Source organism: Ailuropoda melanoleuca, chromosome 13, assembly GCF_002007445.2.
Source record: "Ailuropoda melanoleuca isolate Jingjing chromosome 13, ASM200744v2, whole genome shotgun sequence".
In the NCBI taxonomy this organism is placed as follows: Eukaryota; Metazoa; Chordata; class Mammalia; order Carnivora; family Ursidae; genus Ailuropoda; species Ailuropoda melanoleuca.
Window position 1 is genome coordinate 87,050,563 of NC_048230.1, and position 10,533 is coordinate 87,061,095.

Consider the following 10,533-nt stretch of genomic DNA (forward strand, 5'->3'; position numbering starts at 1 on the left):
CTCTTTTCATGCAGCTATACCGCACGTCCCATGTTCCTCCCTTGGCTTGAGAGGCTGCAGTCAGCCCTGGCCGTCTGCCTTTGACTTCGTCTCCTAGCTGCGGGTGAGCTTCTGTGTGTCTGTCCATGGCCTATNTGCGGGTGAGCTTCTGTGTGTCTGTCCATGGCCTACCCACCCCCAATTTCTCCAGGGTCCTGTGCACTCACTCAAGGGCACAACTTGGGATGGCTGGCCCTGGCATCCAGAATCTCGGGGGCCTTGGCTGATGGCAGGATGCTACCTAATGACTGGTGTGGAACAGGTGAGGAAAGGAGTTCCTTCTCTGCAGAGGAGACCTTGACTCGGGTCCGGGAGGGCTCCAGGGCCATGAAGTTTGAACTGTGGGCACCAGAGAGCTGGAGTTGAAGGCTGGTCACATGGGTCTATCTAAGGCAGCATTCAAATCAATCAAAAATCAGTCAAATGCCAGGTTCAGGTGAACTGGCCACATTCCCTAATATTTCATCTTTCTTATCCTGGCCCATGGTTTTTCTTTTCTCTGTTAGAATTTTCTCTTACGGCAACAAGCTGCCGTGTGGGCTCACACAGGTCAGAAAGTTAGGTCGTCCTCCAAACAAGGCTCTCTAAAGTGGAACATCACTTCAAAGACAAGGCAGTGTGCCCTCCCTCCGAAGGCGGACAGAGGCCGAACATTTGGACTTTCAAAGGGCTTTGAGAGGCTGAGCTGACCTGTGCGACCAGGTGGGCTGATCCTTGACCCTTGGCAGGAGCCTGAAACTGCTCACACGGCACAGGGTCTCCTCACAAGGAAAAGGGTGCTGCCTGAGCAAATGCCCCCCCAAAAGTTGGGGGGAGGAGGAAACCCAAAAAAAGTGAATGTAGCTTCACCAAGGGGTAAGAAAGGGAAACCCAGCTAAAAACACAGGGCTACCCAGCACAGGCCCACACATTTCAGACCCCCCAAATACCTCATTGAGACAAATGCAATTAATTTTCCAAATCAACTCATGACTAGTCAAAGTCTTTTCTTTTAGGATCCATGCCCAACATGGGGCTGGAACTCATGACCCTGAGATCAAGAGTCGCATGCTCTACTGACTGAGCCAGCCAGCAGCCCCTAGTCAAAGACTTTTAAAAAAAGAAAGAAAGAAATAGAAAACATAAGACTATCATATCAAATGAATGATGAACATGAAACCGGAACTCACTGGCCCAATTTCTCTAGTAATATGCACTAAAAAGATAACAGAAAATTAATGTTCTGTATTACCTGACAAGTACATAAAATGACCCATTAAGTAACTGGGGTAGGGAAGAGGGGGTGGGGTGGGCATGGGTGCCATTGCTCCTTAAAAACATCCTACCATTATTTGTTTAACAAACATACAGAAATGAGTACCAGGTGAGGAAAGCAACAGAACAGGCTGGCAGAATGCAGTCAGGCCTCTAAGAAAGATCCGCCAAGACACAGAAGTGTTCCAGACTGCGTGGTGGATGGAATTACTATTCCTAATTCCTCACACCTACTCACACCTTTTCCAATGTCACATGGCAGTCCGTCCCACTGGAGAGAGCAGGCTTCCTGCCCCTGATGCTGGCTCAGTCACATGACTTGCTCAGGCCAATAGGATGCTGGTTTGAAATGTGTCCTTTTACAGCTCTGCCACCATCATGAGAAGGGCTTCTGCCCTCCAGAATCCCTGAAGCCTCAGGCTGGACAGCCCAGAAGGAACACATGTGCAACAGACTGAGGTTCGACCTGCAGCAAGGAGCCAAACCCGGTTAAACTGCAGCATGAGCCACTCAGTGGAGACAACCCAGATTGGTCAACGTTCAGCCAATTCAACAGGAGCATGAACAAGAATAAATGACTGCTGGTGTAAGCTACTGAATTCTGGAATGTTTGTTACACAGCTCTGTTGTGGCAACAGCTAACTGATACATATGGCTCCCCCAAAGGGAATCCATAAGCCATGGAGAGACAGCTCTCCCCTCCACGCTGACAGAGAAGTCAGAACTACTTACCATGCTCACCTTTCTTCTTTGAACCAGACTTCTTCTTTGCAGGAGCCTCTTGCTTTGGTGCCTCTTGGCTCTGAACCATATCTGCATTTTTGCCTTGTATAGGGGCTGACTCTGCCCTTTTACCCTGATTGGCAGACACATCCACCTTTTTGCCCTGGTTGGGGGACCCTTCTGACTTTTTGCCCTGGTTCGGGGTTCCCTCTGCCTTTTTGCCTTGATTGGGTGCCCCCTCTGCTTTTTTCCCCTGGCTTGCAACACCCTCTGCCTTTGTGCCCTGATTAGCAACCGAATCTGCCTTTTTGCTCTGATTCTGGGCCCCCTCGGCTTTTTTGCCCGGATTCTGGCCCCCCTCTGCCTTTTTGCCCTGATTCTGGCCCCCCTCGGCCTTTTTGCCTTGATTCTGGGCCCCCTCTGCCTTTTTGCCCTGGTTAGGGGTCCCCTCGGCCTTTTTGCTCTGGTTTGGGGTTCCCTCCTTTTTTCCCTGGTTGGGGGCCCCCTCTGCCTTTTTACCCTGGTTGGGGGTCCCCTCGGCCTTTTTGCCCTGGTTTGGGGTTCCCTCCTTTTTTCCCTGGTTGGGGGCCCCCTCTGCCTTTTTGCCCTGGTTCTGGGCCCCCTCTGCCTTTTTGCCCTGGTTCTGGGCCCCCTCTGCCTTTTTGCCCTGGTTCTGGGCCCCGTCTGCCTTTTTGCCCTGGTTCTGGGCTCCCTCTGCCTTTTTGCCCTGGTTCTGGGCCCCCTCTGCCTTTTTGCCCTGGTTGGGGGTTCCCTCTGCCTTTTTGCTCTGGTTCTGAACCACTTCCACCTTTTTGCCCTGATTGGGGCTCCCCTCTGCCTTTTTGCCCTGGTTTGGGGTCCCCTCCTCTTTTTTGCCCTGGTTGGAGGCCCCCTCTGCCTTTTTGCCCTGATTCTGTGCCCCTTCTGCCTTTTTGCCCTGATTCTGGGCCCCCTCTACTTTTTTGCCCTGGTTAGGAGCTCCCTCTGCCTTTTTGCCCTGGTTGGCGGCCCCATCTGTCTTTTTGCCTTGGTTGGGGGCTCCTTCTGCCTTTTTGCCCTGGATGGGGGTTCCTTCTGCCTTTTTGCCCTGATTCTGGCCCCCCTCTGCCTTTTTCCCCTGGTTCGGGGCCACTTCTACCTTTTTGCCCTGATTCTGGGCTCCCTCTGCCTTTTTGCCCTGGTTGGGAGCCCCCTCAGCCTTTTTGCCCTGGTTGGGGGTTCCTTCTGCCTTTTTGCCCTGGTTCTGGGCTCCCTCTGCCTTTTTGCCCTGTCCAGTGCCGGTGGCTGGGGTACTGGCCTTGGCACCCACTGGGGGCACAACCACCATAGGCACCTCCTTGGGAGCAGTTTCTAAGATGGCAGCCTTGGAGGCAAGAACTTGGATGGAATTCACTACAGAACTGACTGCTGGTTCCACCTTTGCCACTTTTTTCTCCTTTTTCTTTTTGTCCTTAGGCGAGGAGGCGAGCTTCTCTTGGGGCATGGCTGGTACCGTGGCTACGGGGGCAATGACCACGGGGGGCTGGACTGGGGTTGGAGTCACAGCCACTGCAGGTGCCCGCACTGGGTCTTTGAGAAGGATGGTCATATTGGGGGCTGGGTCATGGTCAGGTATCTTTCCGTTAGGTTTCTCTTCCTTTTTCTTGGTCTTTCCTTTCTTCTCCACTGTTTTCTCCTTCTTTTTCTTCTCCACTTTCTGGTGGTGAGTTTTCGCCATCTCCTTGCGCTGGTTGGCCAGGGCTTCTTCATAGGACGTCTCCTTCATGGAGAAGGTTGACACAAGGAAGATGCCAATGGCAGAAACGACCATGAATCCACCGAAGACCACAACCCCCAAGGTCTGAGTGTCGTAAATATCCATCCTGGCTTGCCTTCCTTTCACCTGCCAAATACATACACTTAGATTACTTTTTGCAGAAACTGCAGCATTTGACAGTTTCCATCCTCATCCCTACCCCCAAACTTAAGCTTTCATTAATTCTTCAGACTGATAAAGTCAAAGAAGAAACAAATTCCAGCAATCTCTGACGTCCATACATTCCTTCCTGCCCCTCTCTAGAAGTGAGGCACTTTATTTTTTTTAAAGATTTATTTATTTGAGAGAGCGAGTGAGCACGTGCTCATGCAGGGAGGGGTACAGAGAAACTTAAGCAGGCTCTGTGCGGAATGCAGAGCCCGAAGCAGGATTCAATCTCAAGATCCTGAAGCATCACGCAGGCCTTGATCTCATTCATGACCCTGAGATCACAACCCAAGCCAAAACCCAGAGTCAAATGCTCAACTGACGGTGCCACGCAGGCACCCCCAGAAGTGAGTTTTTATGCAAGATATGAGCAGCCCCCATTAGTGCTAGGATAGGAAGCAACAGAGGAATGGCAGAGCACAGGTCTGGTCACATAATACCCTAGAGACTCAGAAACCACAATCCCAATTCAAGAGATTCTCCATTGCAGGGGTCAAAGATGCACATAAACACAAGCCCGGGCCAGTGGTAAGACAATGGGGAATGGTGAGGACTGTGGCAAGTAAATTAGGGGGAAAGTGTCACCCAGCCGTAGCTGATTGTTGTAGAAATGCTGAATGCCGTGTTGAGAGATCTTTGCTTTTTCAAATTAGGTTAGAAATCTTTTTTTTTTTTTCAAAGTGAAATCAACGGATTTTTTAAAAAAAATACCACATAAACCAAACCAAGTCTTTCTACAGGCTTTTAGCTGCATGCATTCTGGCCAGCAGGCCCCTGGCACACCATCTCTACTCTGTTGTCTCCCTTCCCCAGTGCTGTGATAAACACAGTGACCCAGGGTCAGAGACAAATCTTCAGAATCCTGAAAAGTGATAAAAAATTTGTTGAGAAAAAATGGCCTTCAGGATAGTTCCTAAAAAGTTACAGAACTTGCGGGGTACCTAGGTGGCTCAGTTGGATGAGGGTTGGACTCTTGATTTCAGATCGGGTCATGATCTCAGGGTTGTGAGGCGGGCTCAGTGCTGGGTGTGGAGCCTGCTTAAGATTCCCTCTCCTTTTCCCCTCCTGCCTTCACAAAAAAAGGGGGGGGCAGAACTTACAATCTGCACATTAGGAAACAGGAAATCTTAGAAAGTACACCAAATAAAAGACCCCAGGTTTGGAATTTCATGTCTGCAGGCTGCGAAGAGGGAGGGAAAATGGTGTCACCAGACCCAGTCTTCACCCCAGGGAGAGCGCCCTTTGCCTGATGACACTCCCCAAACCAAGAGCATGAGCCACCTCTTCTCACTGCCCATGGACCAGAGTCCACGGCTTCCTGGCTTCCAGCCCAGGCTGGGTCCGACCAGTGAGGAACCCAAAGAGGCTTACTTCTTTGGATGCATTCATCTTTTATCAACTAATGTTGATGCTACTATCCTATTCCCAGTCCTCTACACAGATCCTAGGCCCCCTAAAGAGGAGCAATGACGGAATTAGTGAACAAAATGCAAGTGTAAGAAGGCGGGTAAGTGAAAGTGGAAAGAGGGAGGAGGGAGCAGAAGGAGAGAGGTTAACAGGCCCCCTTCCTGGCATAACTCCCGCCCCCCAAATCTCTAGACCTTGGGGTAGGCCAGGTCCAGGCGTGTCAGTTGAGATTCCTTCTCCACGGGAAGTGGAGGAGGGCAAGAGAGTGGGAATTTCTCAAAAATCACAAAATCCAAATTCTGACCGTAGGGCATTTTAAAGAAGGGCCTGAGAAGAGATTGTTTTAAATGTCTCAGCATTAGGTTCAAAGAAGAATCATTCTCATCACAGCACACACACACACCATTTCACTGTGGCTTTCTAAATAAGCCCCTTGCTGGAACAGGGTTTAAGGGGCTCCTGACAAAACTCCACAGCACATGCTCCCCTGACCGTAACCGCTGCCCCCCCCAGCTGTGGCTGTTAACATTACTTCTCCCAGACTATCACCCTGGGGCTGCAGGACTGGGGGGGGCGGGGGGGAGAGCCCCTTTATCACAGCCATAACCTCCACGGGTCAAGTGCAAGGTGGATCCATGGAGCCTTCGAATCCTGGGCAAGTGGATTCTGACCCTTGGCCATAGGTTCTGACTGTGTGAGCCACTGCCAGGCGCCCTCAAGACAGGCTGTCCCAAATGAGCCTTTCCAGGAACACACTCATAAATGAGGTATCAGAAAGGAAACTGCACCCAGCTCAGAGGGAATCCAGTGGATGGAAGGGCAGGGACAAGAAGGCTTGGAACGCTATGGTCAGCTTCCATTTCTTGGTGGGCATCCACCAACTCAAACTTTGGGTCCTCACAAGGACCTCTTCAAAACTGCCAACACAGACACATTCAAGGTACAAACACTATGTTCGAATCATTGTATTCATCTATTCTGATGACAAAAGTCCTCTGACACACTCCCCCTCTTCCGAGGCAGCACGACGCCAGGGGCCTGGGTCACTCGATAAGCCCCAAGTGGCTTCTCAACAACTGTACCCTCAAAGGGCCGTCTCCCAGGGAGCTGCAGCAGGGTCACCACGCCGACGTAGTCCCCAGGCTCCTACAAAGCGGGCTCTGTTTCCCACTGAGCACTGTGGGATCGGGGCAGCCTTGTGTTGGAGGCAGGAGAGCCAGGAGAGCCAGGGTTGAAAAAATCGCCTTGAATCTTCCTCAAGTTAGGCCAGTATGGGATACAAAAATATATCCTCCGTTGGGAGCAGAGACTCGAGAAAAGCTAGCTGGGGAGAATATTCTTCCTCCGCCGCGCACACAAATGTATGCTTGATGGCAGCACAATGTGTCTTCCAAGTTCTGCAGAACGGGCTGCTCTAAAAAGAAATCCTATTCCCACCACTAATTCCTGAGTTAGAATTTCTTTAAAAGAAATCTTTCACAGGAAAATGAAAAGCCCTAGTCTTGAGAAGTAATACAGTGAAACATGTACGGCGAGGGCCGTATCAGCACAAACGCGAGGAAAGCTAAGGAAAAGCCAGCCGTCCGGCTGCTCTGCAGTTGGCTTGGGTGGGGCAGAAACAGCACGGAGAGCGCCCAGCCTCACAGGCGTGAGAAAGCTGGGGATGCCTCCCACGCCTGCTCTCGAGACCAGCATTCTGGGCTCTGCTTCCGAAATCTCCACATCTTGTATGCCCTGACCACAAAGAACCTATGTTCTGTCACTTTGGGACACGTCTATGAACTACGTGCTTTTGCTTACTATTGCCAGTATGCTTCAGAGTGTAGCACAGAAAGGTCGAGGCCCTGGGAGGGAAGGAAGCAGGTGGCCACCTGGAGGCTCGGGGACCACTCCCAGGCTCGGCCGGCAGAAACTCACTGACCCACCTTGAGGGACCTGAGAGAATGGCTCTTCTTCTGTTCCTAGGGGGTAAGGATTCAGGAGGAAACATGAGTAGAAGCCCTCAGTTCTTTAGACATGGTAAACATCTGCTAGCTCGTGTGGCCCAACCCACCCAATCCACATTGGCCAGTTCAGGCCAATTTGGCAATTGGGATTTGGAGAGGTTTCGTGAAGAGACCCCAACAGCATCCCCTGGGGCCAGGTCTCATTGCTAAGCAACTGCTCTGCTGTGGGCCACATGCAGGTGCACGGAGATGCGGAGATGCGTGGGGCAGGGGTGTGCTGGGCAGGGGTCCAAGAGAACAAGTCTCCAGGTGCACTTTCTGGGCACAAGGTGACCAACTAGGAAGGTACAGAACTAAAACAGAGTGACAATAAATCAGAGACCCTAGCAGATACGGCCATATCAGGACTACTATCTCCTAAGTTTTTTGTTTGTTTTTTTTTTAAAGAGAGGAGAGCTTGAGAAGGGGGGAGGAATGGGGGGGGCAAGAGAATCTTAAGCAGGCTTCATGCCCAGTGCGGAATTGGACACGGGGCTCCATCTCACAACCCTGAGATCATGACTTGAACCAAAATCAAGAGTCAGACGCTTAACCGACTGAGCCATCCAAGCGTCCCCCATCTCCTACAGGTTTCTAAATATTGTGAAAATACTGTGACCATCCATTTCCTACCACCCCAGCTGTTGTGTCACAGGACTCTGAAAGCAGTGTTGATCAGGCTTAGAGGGGGGCTGACTGGATTCACCTCTGTACCTCCACTTCTATCAGATGCCATGTGGACCGCAGATTTTTTGGTAGAGACGTCAAGTTAAGCTATCTTGAATTCCTAGTTACCTTTTCCTCTTCTTCAATAATTGGGTACTGAATGTTAGCAAATGCTTTTTCTTCATCACTTGACATTTTCTCTAATCTGAAATGGGTTGAATCATAATAATATATATTCTAATGTGAACTCACAGATGGTTTGGATGGCATAAATGCTTCTTGACGTTGGGCCTTTTTTAATATATCACTAGATTTGGTTTGTTCACTTTTTTTTTTTTTTTAATGTGAGATTTGCCTGTGTGCTTGTGAGAAAAATCAGGGGTCATTCTCATGACCCCGTTCTTATGTGATCTTGGTAGCAAGGTCACTCTCGGCTCATAAAATGAGCTAAGGAGGGTCCCCTTCCCCCTGTTCTTTGTAGGTTTGGTAGAACCTGCCTGTAAAACTGTCAAGATCTAGTGTTTCCAGATCTGTTCTTGGCGGTGGGGGGAGGGGGGTAGAGAGCTGATTTTTAAGTGCTAATTTAATTTCATTTTCCACTCAGTTTTATTGAGATAGAACAGACATACAGAACTGTGTAAGTTTAAGGTGTACAGCACAATGCTTTGACACACACACACACACATAAATTATTACCACACCAAGTTCAGTTAATATCCATCATCTCATACAGACACAAAACAAGACAGAAAAAAAAAAGGAAAAACATTTTTTTTCCTTGTGAGGAGAGCTTCTACTCTCTTGACAACTTTCAGACATGCCACAAACAGAGATGTTAGTCATCATACTGACTTATGTTGTAAGAGGGCGTCTGTACCTTCTGACCCCCTATGCTGCAATTCCCCCTCCCCCTGCCCATGGTAACCGCACGTCATCTCTTTTCCAAGGAAACTGGTTTTGGGTTTTTTTAAGATTTCACATATAAGTGAGATCATATGGATTTGTCTTCCTCTGCCTTGTTTCCCTTAGCATAATGCCCTCAACGTCCTCCATGTTGTCGCAAATGGCAAGGTTTCCTTTTTTATGGATGAATAATATTCCACTGTGCGCATGTACACGCGAGTGTGTGTGCAAGTGTGTGTGTGGCCCAACTTCTTTATCCACTCATCTGTCCATGCACACCTAGGTTGTTTGCAGGTCTTGGCTGTTGTAAACTGTTGACTCCATTTCAGTGATGATTCCAGACCCAGCTTTCGGGTTTGTGAGCCAGCACACATAATTAACTTTCATTATGGCTTCCTCTCATTTCTGTTGGTTTATTCTGTTCTTTCTAACTTCCTGACATGGGCATTTACGAATCTTCAGGCCTTTCTTTTTTCTTGTAACAAATACGTAAGGCAATAAACTTCCCTCTAAGTACTGCTGTGGCCTCATCCTACAAACTGCAGCACACGCGCTATTGTCACGACTGTTCAGCTGCATTTTCTCATTGCCACAGGATCTCTCAGACTCGTGAGGTGGCAGTGTCCTTACCCTAACACTTGGGGCTCTGAATTATCATTGATACTTCCTCATTTAACTGTGCTGTCATCAGAGAATCTGTTCTGTGTGATACAGGACAAAGCTTTCAGACTTCTAACCAGGATCCAGACATATTAATTTTTTCCATGACCCAGGACAGGGAAACATACACATTAGCATTTGTGTATGTGTGTGTATGTCTCTGTGTGTGTGTGTATATAATAATGTTTTATAGAACCATGTTTTTTGCCAGCTCAATCTAATAGCTACTGAGAGCTTTTAACATTTCCCATCATGATCATGGACTTACTGGTTTCTCCTGGGAATCTGTCAATTTGGGCTTTATTCGAAGGCCATCTCATTAGGTGAACATCAGATCAGCAGTGTTACATCTTCCTGATACAGTGTCTGCAATTTCCCCCCTATTATATAGTGACCTTCTTTATCCCTAATAATGAACAAATTTTTTTTCCCCAAGAAAGTCTAGTTTGTCTGATTATTTAAAAAGTTATACCAACTTTTGGGAGGTTAATATTGGCCTAGATTCATTTTCTATTCTTCACTTTCAACCTTTCTGTGTTCGTATGTTTTAAGTAGAACTCTTAAAAATAGCATAAAGCTGGATTTTATTTTAAGACCAGTGTAGCAATTTGTCTTTTTAACTGGTAGGTTTAATTCATCAACGCCTATTGTGATTTCCTATGTAAATGGACTCATTTAAAACTTTATTTTGTCATTCCTATTTATAATCCTCCTTCTTTACTTATTCTGCCCCCACCCCCTTTATTTTTGCATCCTATTGGACTATTTAGGCTTTATCTCCTTTTCCTCTATGGTGTTTGGAAATACACGCTTTTATTTATTATTTTTTTAGTGACTAATAAACTTATGATTAAAAAATTTTTAAAGATTTTATTTATTTATTTGAGAGAGAGAGTGCGAGTGGGCATGAGTGGGGGGGAGGGGCAGAGGGAG

General features: G+C 48.3%; 1 protein-coding gene across 7 annotated transcripts in view; it reads right to left on the reverse strand.

Moving 5' to 3' along the window:
* RRBP1 (ribosome binding protein 1) overlaps positions 1 to 10,533 on the reverse strand; it is a 53,796-nt gene that overhangs the window by 40,218 nt on the left and 3,045 nt on the right. For 2 of the 7 annotated variants that reach the window (XM_034639868.1, XM_034639865.1), the window contains exon 2: positions 2,026 to 3,274. In XM_034639868.1, coding sequence (XP_034495759.1) covers positions 2,026 to 3,274 — 1,249 coding nt within the window. Of the gene's footprint in view, positions 1 to 2,025; positions 3,920 to 10,533 lie in introns of those variants that run through there. The other 5 variants (XM_034639871.1, XM_034639869.1, XM_034639867.1 and 2 more) reach the window with 4 other exon arrangements.